We start from the raw sequence: 20592 nt of genomic DNA on the forward strand, positions 1-20592 counted from the left end.
GTCTAATTATGGATGGAGTGAAGAGGTATTGATATTGACATGGAGTGCATTCCAGGGAAATTCAGAATACCTGCCATGTCCTTCTAGGGTAGGAGTCATTGGTTTTACTAAAAATATTCAGTTAAAGCCATGTTTAATACACTTGTATTTTCACAGTGCCTTTTCCACACTTAACACCACATGATGCTAAGTGTTAGGACGACAGCCTTTAATAGAAATGTCAGGAGGGGTCACGTGTTGGCTATCTGCCACTCAACCATCAGAGACCACCACCGAGGTAAAGGTCAGTTTTTAATCAGAGCACAGCCTTGCTCTCGCAGCATGGGTTTATTTCCAACTAGTGCGTGTGTGTGTGTGTGAGACAGAGTGAGAAAGTAAGTGTGAGCAGTGGTGAAATGATAATTGAGAGGGTCAAGAAAATTCCTGGTGGACCAATTGTGTGTTGGACTCACTGTCGTGGCATAACAAGTTTACATTTCTGAAAGTAGCGTGCCACAGCAGGTCCTTGCTGTTAAACACTCATCATGAACTATAAACAAATTCATATTTGTCATAATTTAGGGGGAAATATTATAGCCCCTTCCTTTAGTACAGACCCTGTTTGCCTTGAATTACATTTAGTCAGCTAATTAGATTCAAATACAAGAGTGAGCAAAGAACAGCAAACCTAGCATCCCGTGTCTTTTCATATATTGGTGGAAGCATAGGCAAAAAGATAAAGAAAGAAATGTGGTGTTAGCCTAATAATGCTGAAATTTAGTTGCAATGATAGCAAGCTTGCTATTCTCAATTACTCGCCTTTCATTTATGGACCATAAATGATTTCTGGACTATCAGCTAGCTATTTACTCAATTGACATGTGTATTATTCAGTTATCCATTTTAAGGCATATTTCTCAGTAACTACTATGAATTATTATGAGGAGTAAAATTAAAAGGATGATGTGTAGTTATGAAAAGGTAAGTCTGACTAGGTGACAAGAAAGAAATGTTAGATAGTGAACTTTAGCAATCAACATCCTGTTTTAATGAATAAAACTTCCATTTGTTCACATAGGGCAAATAAAGATGACTTTTTATATATGCAGCATGTTATATTATCCCTGCTGAACAGTATCTATGGTTGGTGGGAGGAATACTATGGTCCGACTCCGGCCGTGTGTGTGTGTGTGTGTGTGTGTGTGTGTGTTCCACCTCCCTATCAATTTAACAGTGTGACACTGAGGCTAATCCAGAGCTGTGTCAGTCCCTTCTTCACTTCCTTAATTACTATTTAATTTTTTTCCCCCACTTCTCGGTCCACCACTAAGTCATAATTGATTATCAGCAGACATTGTATCTCTAGCTCGCTTTCTCATTCCTATTACACACACACACCCACAAATACACCGGCTCTTATATGCCGCAGTACTCTTTACCTCTCTGATCACTTTATTCAGTTACTAAAAGCATGTGATAAGTCAAAGAAAATCTTTTTCGAGCACCAATGTTACAAAAAATGTCCTTTAGAGCAGTTTTAGGTAATACGTAGTCTAATATCATTTGCCCAGACCAAAACAAAACAAAAACAATTTAGTAGACTAATAACCCATCAACAACTCTTATTATTTTACCATACATTGTCATGAATTTTAAATTTAACTAGGATTACAACCTGGAACTCAAATTGACTTAATAGAGAGTATACAGTCCCCTCTGAAAGTACTGGAACAGCAAGGCCAATTTTATTGTTTTCACTATATAGTGTTATATTTGCTGAGTTCTTCAGTTTTGGTATATATATCTCATACTAAATTGTTTCAGAAAACAATTTGTATAGTGAAATCACTGTATACTGAAAACAATAGAATTGGCCTTGCAGTTCCAGTACTTTCAGAGTGGACTGTATGTGACATGGAGATAATGGCTCTCACTGTGGTTTTTTTGGCATCTCAGAGCCTTTGGAATAGCTTTGTAATCCTACCCATACTGATGTATTTCAATCACCTTTTTCCTCATCATTTCTGGAATTTCTTTCTACGTTGGCATAGTGTGTTACTGGGTAAGACCTTTTAACCAACTTCATGCTGTTAAAAGAGTTCTATTTAAGTGTAGATTTGATTGAACAGGGTTTGCAGTAATCAGGCCAGGTTGTGTCTAGTCCAGCTGAACCCCCTTATGAATGCAGTTTCATAGATTTGGGGAATTAGTAACTACGGGGGCAAATACATTTTCACACGGGCCCAATTGGTATTGGATGCATTATCATTTAAAAACTGTATTTTGTGTTTACTCAGGTTGCCTTTGTTTTATCTTAGATTTTGTTTTAATTTCTGAAACAATTTAGAATGAGATACACACAAAAACAGAACTCAGGAAATATTTTTTCACAGCACTGTGTAATGAAAACAATAGAATAGGCCTTGCTGTTCCGGTACTTTCAGAGGGGACTGTATATGACATGGACTTAATTGGGGCATGGAATTAATTCGACATAATTTTTTACATTTATTTAATGTTTGACATCTCTTGTTTAGAGGAACTAGAACTATAATTACAACTAGGAACACGCATGATGTGTTCAAATGAGGATGGCATGCATTTCTTACATCTGACTCATTACAACGAGAGACGTTATTCATGATATAATTATCCATTTACTTTCTTACTGAGATATTTATAGCATGGTATTTTTCTATACCATTTATCTATGCCATTTATCCTATGTACCTGCTGAACGCTTAATAAGTTAAAATTCAATTCAGTTAAACTTCAGATTCAGTGTTTGTCCCTCTTTATGTTGCAGGTGTGCTCCTACCCATGTGTTGTAATTCAGATGATAGAAGTAAGGTTGGCGTGGTGGGCAGTTGTATGAAAAATGAGCAGTGACAGTGTGATGTGAAGCATCAGACTTCTGCTTATACCACCAGGGCAATATACCAAAAGATGACACAAAATGATTTATCTTTATTAATGATCGTGTGTGTAAAATTAAGCCGTAAATCCGTACATAACCAGTGCATGATTGACAGCACAGCAAATCAAGCATTTCCTAAATGCTTAAGAACTTAAATTGCTGTAGCTGTTTACCAGGGATTATTTCATTAACAATGCACAGTTCAGCTCTTGAATGCGCAGCATTTTCTATCTGTAGGTGGAAAACTCACACAGTGAGGCAGTAAGTATGCATTGTTACTACACTGATGTATGTCTGCAGTTATACAATCTCTACACACCAATCAAACGCTATCTCAATTACAATTAAATACCAGTCAAATACACTTCACATCCAGTAGAGTAGGAAGCCTGTGATGATATTGCTGTTATTTCTTTCCATCAATAACTCATTCTCTGTGATCATTAATACAATACGTTTTTGTTTATAAGTGCAAGTTTCAGGTTTCTGTTTGACCCTTAATTTAAGATATGCATGCCTTCCTTGATGCTCGTCATAGCTGAAGCAAAAGAAGCATACTCTTCTTTTGATTTGTTATCACACTCTGAGTAACATTACTGCTTGATCTACATCACTAAATCACTAATATATACAGTAGATGGTATATATTCTTACAGCTCCCCCGCGCCTGTCCCGCTGCCTTATGGGATAGTGCAGTGTGCATTGCTTTCATACTATTTTATGTACGGGTGGCTGTGGCTCAGGTGGTAGAGCGGGTTGTCCACTAATCGTAGGGTTGGCGGTTCGATTCCCGGCCCACATGACTCCACATGCCGAAGTGTCCTTGAGCAAGACACTGAACCCCAAGTTGCTCCCGATGGCAAATTAGCGCCTTGCATGGCAGCTAATATTGGTGTGTGTGTGAATGGGTGAATGAGACACAGTGTAAAGTGCTTTGGATAAAAGCGCTATATAAGTGTAGACCATTTACTGCAGAAGCAGTAGTTCATCCGGGTATTTCTTGCCTTCTGTTTAATGAATGCTGAGAATTCGGGCATACTACTCCTGTATAGTAGGGTAGGAGGGATATTTGGATGCAGCCCATGTCTTCATGGGCCTTGCTTTGTCCACAGGGGTATAGTCATGCTAGAACATGTTTGGGCCTCTTAATTCCAGTGAAGAGAAATTGTACATACAGTAGACATTATAAACAATGTGTGCAATTGTGTGCTTCCAACTTACAGTAGTGGCAACAGTTTGGAGAAAAACTACATATAAGTGTCCAATAACATTTGGCCATGTAGTATGTGTATGTACATATTGTGTGTGATCTCTGTTGCCATAATTCATGCTATATTATGACCTCTCAGAGCTCTAAGCTAAAAAAATATTCCTATGTTATATGAACTTGTGAATCGTTGGGTATACTGTTATACTTACAGAATTAAAAAAGTTTAAAAGAGTCTATTTTGTCATTTTCCATTTGTCACCAGCAAAGAAAAGTGAATGAAAACTGCTATATACAAAATGACAAAACAAGCAATGCAACAGGCCAAATTCAACAAACTTTGGTTTGAAAATAAAGGCTCATCGATTAGGCCAGTATCTTTAGATTCACACGAAGAAAAAATGCATTTCTCTAAAAGAAGAGCAAAGCAGTAATCTAAAGTCAAAGTTGAGTTTTCCCACCTGACATGCTTTTAAGGCAACATCATGAATTTCATTTGGTTGAATTCTAAATGTTGTTGATTATATAAAGTAGGCAGAATGTTTGACATGCTTCCTAAACACCTCATCTGTTTTTTACTTATCTGTCTCTGTTTTTTGTGATAAGAGCTGCTTACTAACCACTAGACATTCTTGAAAATGGACATTCCTTGTGCAGAACTCTCAAAGGCAGACTTCTCAAGGATGCTGCCTAGATGATTGAAGGTGACCCCAGTTTCGCTCTTTCTAGAATATCAAATTCAACAAGCGCTTAAAAGCACTGGAGCCATTTCGAAAAACATATCTGCCATGCATTATCCAGGCTGAGTGGTTCCCTCAAAAAATATTGGCAAAATAAATCTCAGTTTGAGAGGAGGCGTCTATTTCTCACTCACGCTGCTTTCGGCTGACTCCTTCAGAGGCATGACAGTGAGGAACGCCCCGTCTAACCGGTGAAATGTCAGAGCGTTTAAAAGACCAGCCCGTTAGACATTGTTTATCCCGACAATGCTTTTTATGTTCAGGAAAAAAATAGATCAATTCAAATCCCACCACTGCCAATCTGCCACTGCTGGGCCCTTGAGCAAGGCCCTTAACCCTCAACTGCATAAATAAGATGAATGTAAGTCGCTCTGGATAAGAGTGTCTGCAAAATGCCATACATTTCAATGTAATGTAATAGCCAGATGTTTATGATGTCTCAAATTAAACTACAACGTGAATTGTCCTTCACCACTGAAGTAGTTCTGAATAAACATTGTTAAAATAAATATGTAATTACAAAGTGATAGTTTAGTAGTAAGTTTAATATTAATTACTGGCAGGTTAGGCTTTTAAAATCCCAGGACGGCAAGAGAGCCACACTTAAGCCTTTAAACAAAACCACAAACTGCTCAGCTACATGCTCAGTGCCATATTCAGAGATGAATATGGATGAGCTTAGATGTAGCTGTGGACTTTCAGACAACTGTGTGAGCGTTATGCAGGACCGAGTTTGCCAAAAACAGAGTCATATCTCAGTTACACATGACGCTGACCTTGGACTTAAGTGCATTTTTCTTTCACATTATCAATTTGAGACCCAGTGTCTGACAGTGTGATGTAACCACCACAATATTTAATTTATATTTTGGTCTAAATACAAAAAAAGAAAATAAACCCTATGGGCCTGTTTTCTTTACAGGAGAGCTCATCGAATTAACTCAAACACTGCCATTACTGTTTTAATTACACCATTCAAAATGGAAAATGAAAATCGTGATAAAATAGCCTACATCTCACACATACATTGCAATTTTACATTGCAGTAAGTTATGCACCCAATTAACTGTTGGTGCACGATATTTAAAAATTAAAAAAAAAAAAAAAAAGCAAAATAATAGAATGTGCTAGATCAAGTGCTATTCAGCAGCTTGTGAAATAATTAATGTGGGAGCCAAATTATTGGATTGCATCAAATTTGCAGTGGTTAATTTGATAAATCTAGGACTATTCATGCAGAAATATATTTGCAATAAACATATATGTTGATATATGTTGATTTTAATTGCCATCTTCTCATTCATTTATTATCATATTAGTCTTTTTGATTTTTTTTTCTTCATTTTTACATTATCTCTTGCATTTTTTATTATGTCATATTACATTTGACAGCAAAGACAAAACTACTTGTATTTAAAGGTGCTCTAGACCCAGTCATAAACACCTCTACCTAAAAATAAATAAATAAAATTAATAATTCTGGTAGCCTTGGAGGACTGAACTACAAACAGGTAATTTGCATGAATTGTGCGCCCAGAAAAATCGACTTAAGCATGCGTGTAACCCGTCTCTAAATACATGTAACTTTCCTCACTTAAATATTGAAATAACCTTTGAACTTAATATATCCAACGCTGCCTCACTTTCAAATCATTTTTTAAAATAAACATACATATTATACTGTAAATGATGTGTGCCATTTCTAAGTATTGAGACTCAGGGCAGCTTTTACAGAGAACGATTCGGAGATTCACCAAACACCCCACAGCTGCAGGCTTCTTATCGCTACTCACCCTCCTTTGATGTAATCGAGGAAAGTGAATTCAGACTCCACAGAAAAAGACAGCAGCGTCACCTGTGTGAACAAATTGAGACATAAAACATTTGTGCTCAGTAGAATGACAGGAAAACTAATATAACAAATTCTGTTGTGTGCAGTTAAGCGATTACATATTGTGAGTAATGGAAATTGTGTGCATTGCCTGTTTGTTTCTAAATGCTGACAGAATACATAATAGGGGCATACATAATAGGGATACATAATCTCACTCAGGGGGACAGCGTGCATTGGGATCAGTGTTGTGCTTTTGTATTGAGTTTAATCGAACTTGCTGGGTTCGTTTAGCGTTCTACACCCAGAACTTCTGTAATTAATCATTTACTCCTTAATCCAACTGGAAATCACACTCCACCATTATTAAAGGCATATTTATTAAAGGCTTCTTATAGTCTTATACTGTACTCAATTTAATCCAAACCTTAAATTAAAAAAACAAATGGTACTATAATAATATCAACGAATGTGTTTTGTTGGAGGGAAATTCAGGAATTACACATTTCTATGGCTCCATTAAATAACCAAAATATTATTGTATACATTTAAGTAATCAATCTAATATTGGAATGTTTGGATAACTGATCAAATTGAGCTGAAATTTCCCTCACTGTAGCTGCTATAATGGAATTGATAACAGGAACTAACTTTTTTTTTGCAGTTTTCCACAGCATTAAATATAACTAAAATAGTTCAAATGTATCATAAATAAATAAATTAATTAATAATGTTTGGCAAATTACTATTGCATATGGGGAATAAAACACTTAGCGACTTGGTGTTATAGGAAAATGATCATCTTTGTGTTAAAGTCATCATACCACCACCTTGTGTTTTATTCATTACATCCCAAAAATCCACATATGAAGAACCCATTGTGTGTGAATTATAAGCTCCGATGTTTCCTTTTTAATTCCTTTTTAATTCCTTATTGGAGTCTTTTCTGTCATGCAATAGTGAATTATGTTCTCATATCAAAAATTGCCTGCAATATATCTTTTGTGCGTCCATGAACAAGACAGTGAGTGATGAGCGTAAGCAAAGCAGCTGAAGTTAGGCAGCATTGCCAGGATGAGTATGTGATGCAGAAGACAGGAAATGAGGTGTCTGTGGTGCAGTCATCAGTCTGGGTAACCGATTCATGTCACATTAACGTTAAGATACAAATTCCTGCTTTTGTGTCCACTTTCAGAATTACTCAAATATTCCACCCCATACCCAACCCCCCTTATCTCTCTGTCTCGTGCTTCTCATTTCAGAGGTTATTCATCGCCTCTAACCTTCACCATCTGTTTAACGTGGTGAACAGCAAACACAGACTTAAATAATGCATTCTAAGGATGTGTCAAAGTGATACTTTGTCTCCACGCAGCTGCAAAAATCACCCAATTGTTATTTATTTTTACTCATTTAATTAGTGGGGGTGTGAAAGGAGATAGCAATTCATGTGAAAAGCTTGTATTCTTGCAGGCAGAGGATGTGTGGCTTTGTTTTGTTTTTTAATATAGATGAACGAAAGAAACCATTACACCACACGTGTGTGTGTGTGTGTGTGTGCGAGCGCATGTGTATTCCAAAGTTCAACTCACCGTGCCAGAATTGACATATTTCTTCTTTTTCATCTTCTTCTTTGGATTCACCACCTACAAACCAGGATGGAGAAACCGTTCAGGAGCCAAGTTGAAATACACTCACAAAGGACATCCAGGCGAGAACACAATAAATTTGTTATTCAGTGTAATATTTCTCCAAAAAGAAATACATGGGCGATTTATCATGAAATTACTGAAGCCCTGAACAGCAAGTTCTGAAAAACACATTGCTATGTAGTTAGTGAATGCCATTAGAGCAACATCTGGCTTAGGGTCTGGAAAATATGGAAATATAATATTCAATCGATAAATAGTCAACAATCGAAATAACAAGATCTCAAAATAAGGAGGATTCATAAAAATGAATCTTGAAATAACGAATTATTAAGTCAAAAATAATGACACACCACTTGTAGTTCATGGCTTCTGTATGAAATCCCTTCTATCTGTAGAAAACGTAGCTAGGATGTAAAACCGGACATTTCCCCACAGTTCAGGTAAATGTGGTGTCACATGGAATTATTCAGTCATAAACTAGCAGAATTACAGTGAGACAATGAATAATCTGTGTGCAATTTTCTTCCTCTATCTATCCCCACTTTAACCACTTTGTTTTCCTATCTCAGCGCCCTGTCTCTATTTCACATACAGGATCACATAATGAGAGGAGCTCAGGGAAGCTGTGCACAACGCTTTTGACTCCATATATACACTGGTGTGGTGGGAGAGATAGTTAGGGCAATAGTGGCCAGGTCATCCATATTATTGGCAATTTAGCAAGATGGATGTGGCAGAGACTGGTGTCTGCAGATGCACAAAGAGAGATAGAGGTAAAATGCTGATATCCACACAAAGCTAAAAAGCAGAGTGGGACCGGCCACCTGCTAGTTTTTTACATCCAGGATCCAAGGAGAAAATATCACTAATGCACAGTGTTTCTTTAAACACTGAAAGAAATCAATGATTAAAATGGGCTCTTTTATGCTTAAATCAAAGTCTGTCTGACTTCTTAATTACTTGTAATGTTCAGGAGCTTTACAAAAATGGAAAAGCAAAAAATATATGCAATACAATATTGTATTTGTGTCTGTAATATTGTATCTGATCGGCTTTGACAAGGGCCAGATTGTGGTGGCTAGATGAGCGCATCAGCGCAGCTCTAAAATGGCAGGTCTTGTGGGGTGTTCCTGGTATGCAGTGGTTAGTACATACCAAAAGTGGTCCAAGGAAGGACAACTGGTGAACCAGCGACAGGACCAGAGTGTGTGTGCAGCAAAACCACCTCTGGTGTTTATTGCCAAAAATCTCTATTTTGGTTTCATCTGACCATAGAACCCGATCCCATTTGAAGTTCCAGTAGTGTCTGGCCAACTGAAGACGCTTGAGTTTGTTTTGGATGAGAGTAGAGGCTTTTTTCTTGAAACGCTTCCAAACAACTTTTGGTGATGTAGGTGACTTCAGATTGTAGTTTCGGAGAATTTCTGACCCCAAGACCCAACTAACTTCTGCAATTCTCCAGCTGTGATCCTTGGAGACACTTTTTGGACACTATCCTCTTTACAGTGCATTGACACAATATAGACACACGTCCATTTCCAATTGACAGGAACTTCTTAATTATTGCCCTGATGGTGGAAATGGGCATTTTTAGTGCTTGTGCTATTTTCTTATAGACACTTCCCATTTTGTGAAGCTCAACATCCTTTTTCCGCACATCACAGCTATATTCCTTGCTCTTACACATTGTTGTGAATGACTAAGGGAATTTACCTCATATTTATACCCCTGTGAAACAGGAAGTCATGGTTGAACAATTTCCTGTTCCTAGTCACCCAGGTGTACTAAAAAAAACCTTAAAATAAACGACCAAAAGGTTGTTTGTTTATTTATTTATTTATTATTTAAAACCTACTTCACATATTTTTATATAATATATATTTTATATATTTTAGTTGTGGCACACATATTTAACAAAGATATTTTTTGATAAACCTGTGTTGTGTTTGCAATTGTTTGATATCCGTGATAGCAGAGTATTTTTGTGAATTTTTTTAACAAAAGATCAAACAATAAAGACAATTTTTCACGGCCTTCATTGCTCATATTTAGCAAGGGTGCCAATATTAGTGGAGGGCATTGAGATATAGATAGATAGATAGACAGATAGATAGATAGATATTTCAGAATTTCTGTTGTCAAAATTGCTATACAAATATAATTGAATTAATTATTGATGGGATGGTATGAGGCATTCGTAAAGGAGCTCACCTCATACACATTGAACTGGCTCTGACCTCGGGCTAGCTCTCGGTAGCTGGTGGTGAATTCGCCAATAAAATCGTGACTGAAAAATAAAAATGGTTCAGAATCCAAAATACATAGAATAGTAGATGATCCCTTAGCATGCAAGATATCAAGCCATTTCTACTGCACTTGACTGTGCACTTTATTGTGGTTATATGAACAAATGAAAAGGTGACTAACCTTCCATCTCGATCCCAGTCATACACCTCGACCTTAATCGCTCTGAAAGATGGAACAATTGAGAAAACTAAAAAGCTACACAATACAATATAGTATGTGTTATTAAAAAAGTAGGTTTTGCATATGATGCAATTGAATCTGTAATCCTGTGTCAGGTGGTGAAGATGGTTGCAGGTTAACTTTTTTTATTCTTCCAAAAGCAAGCAAAACCAAAACGATAAGCAGAGTCAAAGTCAACGAACAGACAGAGGCCACGCAATGTACAAACAACAATACTTGGGCGAGAGACAGAGAGAGAAACCAGAAACATAGTCATAACCATAAACACAATAGCACTGAATCAAAAAGGCTTGATATCACCAGGTACATGACACTGAGCTTATACTTCGCAATGATCTTATATACTGTGTGGCTATAACTGTGCACAGGTGTGTGTGATCACTAAGACCATGAATATGACAGCCATGTTTGTAGGCCAGAAGTTGTGGAAAGCAATGCCATTTATAGCATTGTCTTGACAAAAAGTGTGTGCTATAGGAACACCATCAGGCTGTTGCAGGTCTGCCACTGGCCTGCATATCAGAGATGATTCTGTACCTTCCTGCCAAATTTTGTGGTTTTATGTCTTTTATCAGCTTTTTATGACAGAATCAGTACAAAATAAATAAATAAATAAAAATCCAGACAAACACAATCAGACTCCAAGTCCTAGGTGCTTGGGCCCCTAAAATATTCACAGACAGGAAGATTTGGATGTAAATGAGGCTATTCAACTAAAACAACACATTTCGACCTTGGCTGGTCATTGTGCTTACTCAGTAATTTTACTTTAATAAACAAAAAACTTGAAGGAAATGTTATCATCAGCAGCATCTTTAATTGGCTTGTTGTATCACAGGGCCTCAATTAAGTGATCAGTCACATTCACACCAAAAGACAAGGGTGTAGGAAGTGGGGGGTCTTACATCCGTCAGTAAGTAGTTCTGCTCTGCAGACAAAATTGACAAGATTGTGGGGAAAGTGTGGCCACCTGTACATATTAATGAGGATAAAATGCACATTTCACTAAATAAGCCCATTAGTGTAAGCAAGACTCATACACTGTTTAAGAAAGCATCTTAGGGAATGAGTAACTAAGCTCATTTACATTAGGTTTCATTTCAGGCCTTTCTGGTCACAGTTGATACAGAACACACTTGCAAGTCATTAAGATTGTTTACTAAAAACATTGCTAATTGTTGCATTCTGTTTTAAGGCAAAGTTGCTATGACTGCAAAAAAAAAATGTCTGAAAAGTTTTGGATGAGCTCTTCAGAAGTGCAAAAGCACTCAGCATTCTTAGTGAAATTGACTTGGCGTGCTTTGCTAGTGTCTTCAAAATGTTGTTGCTGTGTTAGCCTAATGAGAGTTGTTACATTTCTTGTGACCTCTGAACTCTATAACCATCACTGGCTGAATAAAATCAAACAAAATTGTTTTCCACCTACTTGGAGGATTCATGAAGTGTGATATTTTTTCCCCCCCCACTTTCCACACTACTTTTATGGCAGGAACTGTCAAAACTTTTTCCCAACCATAACAGCAGCACATCACAAAATTGCAAATAGAGAAAGAAACAAGAAACATCACACAACAACAGTCGAGTAGAATGAAGCCAAAAATACGCCCCCCCTCCCCCCCAATCCAGATGTGTAGGTGGCTACATCCTCTGCCGATTGTTATCTTCAAAGGTATTGAGTCAGCACCTTTTCAAAGCCTTAGTCACCTGAATGCCTTGTTTTCTGACACCAACAGGGAACTGTTGTCAAGACAATCCCCAAGGCAGCTGTCAATCAACAATCCCAGCAGATGAACAGAAATAGACAATGTTCTCAACCCATCTATCTCACAAGGAACAGAGGAAGGGAAGGAGGGAGGGAAAAATGAATGAAAAAGGGAGGGTGGGGTAAAGGCGTTGAAGGGATGCCGGGATATTAAATATCAAGACCAGCGTTCTGACCTTAAAGCAAAATGGTAGGATGAGCTTTCGACAATTGCAGGCATTAACACTAAGATACTAAGATAGCAGATTGCAAACACACACTTGTTCATTTCCAGCTGTGAGACTCTGTACAATAACTTCATTTTTGTTTAATGGATGTAAAAATAAAACCAATTCAGCTGTTCATCTGAAGTCTGAGGGGGAAAAAAGCTATATTTTAATGTCAATGTTTCCACATAATCAAGACATAACTAAAAAAAAAAACCCAAGGAGACACAAACGATGGTTCATGGATGATGATTTTAATCCTATTAGACTAGAAATAGCAGGTCCTGTTGCACCTTGACATGTCTAACGATAAAAAAAAATTACAGTCCCATGACTATGTTAGTAAAAGGGGCCTCACTTACTCCCCCGTGGTGCTATTTTTTCTTGGATCAGAGTGCACTCTTTTCCTGTTTTTGATGGCTTAGCTAGCTCTATTTCTAGAAAAAGTAGAATACATGCTGTCCTTGCCAACGCTGCACTTACTACTGACAACAGAGACCTGAGTGTTGTGAGTGGATGATGGAGCTCTGCTTGGTGTAGTGTGATAAAGAAAGAATATGTGGATGGATTTTGCTAAACATATCTCATCAGATTTTGGGTCATCAAGATGAGATTTGACTCTGCCTGGTATGTCTGTAATCTTATCCCTGCTATGGATTTCCAACAGAGGAATATCCTGGTAATGTTTTACCAATTCTGTCTCCTACCTACATTTTCATTACCCTCAAAATGGTGTTGAATCGGTCCTTTGGAATTATTTTGCATATGAATAAATAAGTGTGAAGTTTCTTAAAAATGATCAGTTTTCCAAAAAGCAGTATAACATACACAGACACACACACACGTACACCTTCCAGGTGTCCTGGCACACTGCTGCCAATTTACTGAAGCTTTAGTTTCTGATATGACACCAACACTAAGCTAACATCTGTCCTGCTTATTCCCACAGGCTTGTTGGTTTGCACTTCTCCATCTCACAAGCTCTCTCCTAAAACATTCTCTTTGTTCAACTATTTTATCAGCATGAGTGCGATGAGCTTTCCTAGAGATTGAATATTATGAAAAAGGCACCAAAGAGCACATCTTTACCCCAAATCATAAAACATTACCCAGCTCAACTTCTCAAAACTGTTCCTGGAGTCTTTTGGCCGAATTAGTGCTGAACTATCCAAAAAAAGAGGTGTCAAACTGCTTTAGCAATAGTTATTAATCTAATGTGTGGTGAGAGCTAAAAAAGAAAACAATTCCGAAGTCCCTTGGTTCCCTCTTCTTAACTGCCAGATTCGTGTGTTAGTTTTAAGCCCAGTAATTCTTGCTCAAGCATACCAAAAGCTGAGTGTGAGGTACAAGAAACAGGAGGTGAGAACAATACAACAGTACAGCATTATCGAAAAAAAAAAAAAAAAAAGGACAACAATAACAAACTGTTCACACTTCTGCACAAAGGCTGAGAATGTATTTCCAAACATGTCAGTGAGAAAATGATACAACTCTCAGCTTTAACACTACAAAATTTTAATTATATACAGGCAACAGCACTGAGACTTTATTTGAACTTGGTACCAAGCGTTACACCTGCCCAATGCTCCTGATGGGGCCAATAAATCATGATGATGCAGAGAAGCAGCAGTAGTGCCAGTCGTGACAAGAACCACCCACTGGAAATATTTGTCACACCTTTGAGTCCACTAAGTTGTCGCTTGGAGATTAGAAAGACATATACCACTTCCCTTTTCCCCCAGAGTGATGACAGTGGAGTGTTTCAACCAGATCCTGACAATGCAGCTGTCCAAGTTCACCTACCAATATCAATGAGACTGGGATTGGGACTTGTTACTGGTGCTGTGGGCATGCAGCTTCATTGTTCAGGAGTCTACAAGCTTCACTCCCCATAGAACGTTCAACTGGTGCCCCACTGGAGGCTGACGTCAATGAGGAGCCAGAGCTGGCATATGTTCAAGTGCTGTGCTGTTGCCTAGGGATCGGCAATGACCTGGCAAATGGATGTAAATATAGTGAATGTAGTCATATTTATTAGTATTTCTTACTGTAAGATTACAATAAACCAAATCTAAGAATATTTAACCTATTTTTTTTTTTTTTTTAGAGATTTTTACTCATGTTAAGATTGAAATTTTCTTATTCTATTGGCAGATAATTTCATCTTTTTAGAAGTATAATACATATTTCTAAATTTTATTGCCAATATAATAAGACTATTTCAAGCTTGAAATTTGTTAACATGTCTAGAATTAGGTTTAATAATCTTATATTTGGTCTGCTGTAATCTTATAATAGGAAATACAAAATAAATTGGACTATAGTCAAGATATTGTCACTTCCTATACCTTGGCTCATCACTGCGGTGGTACTCTTACTTTTTGTAACCTTAATATGTATCTTTTGCTTGGAAATGTGGATATACAGGTGCAGCTCAAAAAATTTGAATATCGTGGAAAAGTCCATTTTTTTTCCGTAATTTAATTAAAAAAGTGGAACTTTCATATATTCTAGATTCATTACACATAAAGTGAAATATTTCAAGCCTTTTTTTTTATCTTGAATGATGAATCTAAAATGATTACAGCTTACAATTCATGGAAATCAAAAATCCAATATCTCAAAATATTTCAATAAAGAATTTATAATACAGAAATGTGGACCTGAGAAGAGATCTAATCAGCTAATTAACTCAAAACACCTGCAAAGGTTTCCTGAGCCTTTAATCTCTCAGTCTGGTTCAGTACACACAACCATAATCACGGGGAAGATGAAAGTAAATGTTGCGTTTCATTTGGAAATCAAGGTTCCAGAGTCTGGAGGAAGAGTGGAGAGGCACAGAATCCAAGTTGCTTGAAGTCCAGTGTGAAGTTTCCACAGTCAGTGATGATTTGGGTTGCCATGTCATCTGCTGGTGTTGGTCCACTGTGTTTTCTCAAGTCGGGAGTCAGTGCAGCGTCTACCAGGAGATTTTAGAGAACTTCATGCTTCCATCTGCTGACGAGCTTTATGGAGATGCTGATTTCCTTCTCCAGCAGGACTTGGCACCTGCCCACAGTGCCAAAACTACTAGTAACTGGTTTGCAGACCATGGTGTTACTGTGCTTGATTGGCCAGCCGACTCGTCTGACCTGAACCCCATAGAGAATCTATGAGAGACACCAAACCCAACAATTCAGACGAGCTGAAGGCAGCTATCAAAGCAACCTGGGCTTCCAGAACACCTCAGCAGTGCCACAGACTGATAGCCGCCATGCCACGCCGCATTGATGCAGTAATTTATGCAAAAGGATTAAAACCCCGACCGAGTATTGAGTGCATAAATTAACATACTTTTCAGAAGGTCGACATTTCTGTATTATAAATTCTTTATTCTAATATTTTGAGATACTGGATTTTTTATTTCCATGAGCTATAAGCCATAATCATCAAGATTAAAACAAAAAAAAGGCTTGAAACATTTCACTTTATGTGTAATGAATCTAGAATATATGAAAGTTCCACTTTTTGAATTAAATTACGGGGAAAAAATGAACTTCTCCACAATATTCAAATTTTTTGAGATGCACCTGTACTGTAGTGCACAGTTTTGAGGCTCATAATGATAAAGAATTGTAATCACCTTTTAAAGAAAACCTTTAAAGGCAAATTACATGCACATTTCTAGGTTAAAGATGCATATTAAAGGTACAAAATATGTATCACTGAGTGTACAATCACAGTGACAAGGAAGGGTACAGATTAGTAGTGCTAAGTATGGCTGTTCCCTGTAGGAAATGGGGATTGACACCAGGGACCCGCTACTTTGTTTCTGGCATCAACCATCTTCATATTGGGTGTCTTCTTGTTACCCTTTGTGTGTTCTCTTCCTGTCTGGATTCCCCTGTGTGTGTGCTACTGGAGTTCTGTGAATGCTTGCCTTGCCTCTGTTATAGGTGAGTGAGTTGCCTAATGACAGGAGAGTGTTTCAGAGTGTAATCATCGCTGACTCATAGTAATGCCACAATATGCGTCAGACAGGTGTCGCACACTGTAGCTCCTCTTGGCAGAAGCAAATAAATTTATCAATAAATATATTGATGGATGATTAGGGTTTACTTGCATTTTTAATTCAATGCAGTGTAGGTAGTGTATACAACAAATAATGTCCATGTCAAACCAGTCCAAAATCTGTGTACCTGCCCAAGAATATCTTTTTTTCTTGCACAACCAAAAGAAGCCCAGTTGCATGGAAAAACACCCATCTGGCAGCAATGCCTCTGATGCCACTGCGGTTGATGAACAGCTCTCCAGAGATTAAAGGCCATACACTTGAAAGCTGTACAGGTTATTCAAGGGTTCACCTCGAGGAAACACCTCCATGTGGCACAGGGGTACAAGAATCTTACCGGTCATAATCCCCATTGCAGAGTGCTCTCACTGGGATGGTAAAAGACTGCCAAACTGGATTCAGAGTGTTCTTCACCACCTCCGTCTTATGGCAGATGGTGAACCTTGACAGAGAAAAGCAAGGTGACAAACCAGTAGAGGCGTTTTATTACTCGGAAATAAACCACAACGCATAGCAGGGCATCAGCCAGCTGCTGCATTTATCTTCAGAAGTCCACACCTAACAAGCCATATGGGAATGTGTTCAACAAATTAGTGTCTAATGATTAGTGAAGATGTTAAACAATGTAGCTGGAAGTTTCTTGTTGCTAAATTAGTGCCAACTAACATCAGTATCATACTATATGTTGGGTAGTAGTCTACCTGCTGAATACTGAATACTATATTACCTCATTTCTTTAATTCTATAATACCTCATTTCTGTCATTCTAATTAGCTCTCATTAGCAGTGCTAACATTTCCTTTTCCATGAATGACTCCATCAAATATGCCAGAGAATTAAAATAGCAGAATCTCACTGTGATGTGTGCTGAAGAATTTCACAGTCTGGTATTAGCTTCATAATTTGACCAGTGCTAAATTAACTAAATAAAACGTATATATACAAACGTATATAAAACATACTCGATAAAATGTAAACTTTTAAAACCCAGCATCTATTTAGTTAGACTGTGGCCTGATTTACTGAAGGTTTGCATTTGTAAAATCACATGCAAACTTGAGAACTTACACAAAAAAAACTTTGCAACTGATTTACTTTCAGCATCTACAGAGGAGTGTTTTTAATGAGCAAAATAACATATCTTCTCCATTTTGTGCACTTGGTTTAATGAATATGTAATTTGGGCCCTTTCTACTGTATGAACGTAGCTCAGGGGTGTCCATCTTATTATGATAGGCTACTGTAAATAATAAAAGGAACACCTGCTACAACATCAATGTCCAATGGTGAGGACTGTTTATGAGTGTAATGTTATGCAAGAAAAAATAAAGCTTAGATAGCATAAGCGAAAAATGCCCTGGCCCCACTGGCCACAACAAACAAACAATAAAGAAACACTGGTCAAACTTTTATTATGTCAATTATATTTATTATATGGAGGTATAACATTGGATTTCTTCAGTTCATTTTTAGCTACAATTAGCCTTTTATGTACGATGGGGATCCTATTCAGGCCATTATGATATTTTCTATGGATACAATTAATATTAACCCCACTCTAGATTTCCACCCCAATAAAGATATTGGCTCTAATCTGGCCACCCCATTATAAAATATCTGGCTATGTCCCTGTTGAAAAATACATGGCAATGACTATGCAAATCGATTAATTCTGCACCTGCAATGGAACCTGAAAGTCACTTTGGAACAGTGATTGCATGAGCAAATGAATATGTCCGGAGAGCATGTAGTAAATTTGTGGCAGACTGTTTCTGCAAGTTGAAGACACAATAATAATATTAATACCAGTCTTAATAATTAGAAAGTTTAAAGTATGTATATGTATTATTATGACAAAGTACAGTGGGGGAAATAAGTATTGAACGCGTCAACATTTTTTTCAGTAAATATATTTCCTGAATAATTCACATGAAATTTTCACCAGACATCAGTATTAATTCAAGAAATACGCAAATATTAAGATTTCACAAAATTAAAGTAAATAAATGAAGTTCAGTGTAATAAAGTGGAATGACACAGGAAAAAAGTATGAACACGCTAAGAAAAAGCAGTTCTCCAAAGCAAGGTAAGGCAAGGAACCAGCTGAAATCCATAGGTAATTAGTAACAGTAATTAGTAATACCTCCTATCTGTGCAAATTGATATCAGCTGGGTTAGTAAACTGATCATCTATAAAAAAGACTTTAGTTACCAAGGTGTCACACAAGAAACATCTCATGATGGGTAAAAGCAAAGAGCTCTCCCAAGACCATTGCAACCTTATTGTTGCAAAACATATCAATGGAATGGAATACAGACGTAATTCAAAACTTCTAATCCTCTAGTAAGCACCATTGGGGACATTATCTGCAAACGGAAGCAACATCACTCCGTCATCAACCGGCCACACACAGGAGCTCCTCGCAAGATTTCTGACCAGGGAGTCAGAAGAATAGTCAGAAGGAGTAGCCCAAGAGCCAAGAACCACTCAGAAAGAGCTCCAGAAACAGAGGCAGCAGGTACCATTGTCACAGTGAACACACTGCTCATGCTCACCCCGCAAGACTTAATGACAAGACATTACTAAAGAAAAGGCATGTTGAAACTTATTTAAAGTTTGCTACAACTCATTTGGACAAGCCTATGAAATACTGGGAGAGTGTAGTCTGGTGAGACGAGAGCAAAATTGAATTTTTGGGCTACACACTATGTTTGAAGAAAAAATGGCACTGCACATCACCCTTAAAACACTATACCAACAGTGAAGTTTGGAGGTGGAAGCATCCTGGTGTGGGGCTGTTTTCCATCGCATGGTACTAGCAGACTTCATATAATTGAAGGAACAATGAATGGAGCCCTTTACTGGGAGATTCTTGAGAAGAATCTGCTGCCATCCACTATAATGATGAAGATGAGACGTGGGTGGACCTTCCAGCAGGACAACCATTCAAAGCATACAGCAAAGGAAACTCTCAATTGGTTTCAGAGAAAAAAATTAAGGTGTTAGAATGGCCCAGTCAATCACCTGACTCGAATCCAATTGAACAAGATTTAAAGACAATATGTTTAGAAGAATGGGCCAAAATCATACCTGAATACTGCAGCCCATTAATTTTTTCATACAGGAAGCATCTTGAAGCTGTCATTACAAACAAAGGCTTCTCCACTAAGTATTAAATAAATTTCAGTTAGTGTGTTCAATACTTTTTTCCTGTGTCATTCCTCTTTATTACACACAACTTCATTTATGGACTTTAATGTTTAGATTTATTTATATGTGTGGATGTCTTGAGCTAACACCAAAGTCTGGTGAAAACTTCATGTGAATGGCCTCATTAGAAATATATTCACTGAAAAAAATGTTGATGCGTTCAATACTTATTTCCCCCGCTGTATGTAATTAAAATAATCAGAAAGTTTCTCAAAATGATGATGATGATGAATTCATATCTCCAGGGTAGCATTAGTTTCACATTAGATAGTACTATTCACACATTCAGACATCTGATCCCAACAGAATTTAGTAAAGATTAGTTGAAAATAAAGTCCGTACTGTAGAGTCTTTGAAAAGATTTTCATTAAAATTTCCCTTGTTAGCATAATGAACTCTTATTTCAACACTCTTTTATTCATATCATATTTCGAAAAAGTTTTTAAAACAGCACAATTTATCCCACTGCACACACAAATTAGCATGTGTTACTGTAGATCTTAGTAAATCAGGGACTGAGTGTTTTTTTTCTCTCCTAATTTTAAGACT

General features: G+C 37.3%; 1 protein-coding gene across 1 annotated transcript in view; it reads right to left on the reverse strand.

The window, feature by feature from the left end:
• cpne5b (copine Vb) overlaps positions 1 to 20592 on the reverse strand; it is a 120591-nt gene that overhangs the window by 22362 nt on the left and 77637 nt on the right. The window contains exons 9-13 of the mRNA XM_053652482.1: positions 17170 to 17274; positions 10754 to 10795; positions 10538 to 10613; positions 8267 to 8320; positions 6637 to 6698 (exon numbers count right to left, since the gene is read on the reverse strand). Of these exons, the coding sequence (XP_053508457.1) occupies positions 6637 to 6698; positions 8267 to 8320; positions 10538 to 10613; positions 10754 to 10795; positions 17170 to 17274 (339 nt within the window). The remainder of the gene's footprint in view (positions 1 to 6636; positions 6699 to 8266; positions 8321 to 10537; positions 10614 to 10753; positions 10796 to 17169; positions 17275 to 20592) is intronic.

This window comes from Ictalurus furcatus, chromosome 21, assembly GCF_023375685.1.
Source record: "Ictalurus furcatus strain D&B chromosome 21, Billie_1.0, whole genome shotgun sequence".
NCBI classification, from domain to species: domain Eukaryota; kingdom Metazoa; phylum Chordata; class Actinopteri; order Siluriformes; family Ictaluridae; genus Ictalurus; species Ictalurus furcatus.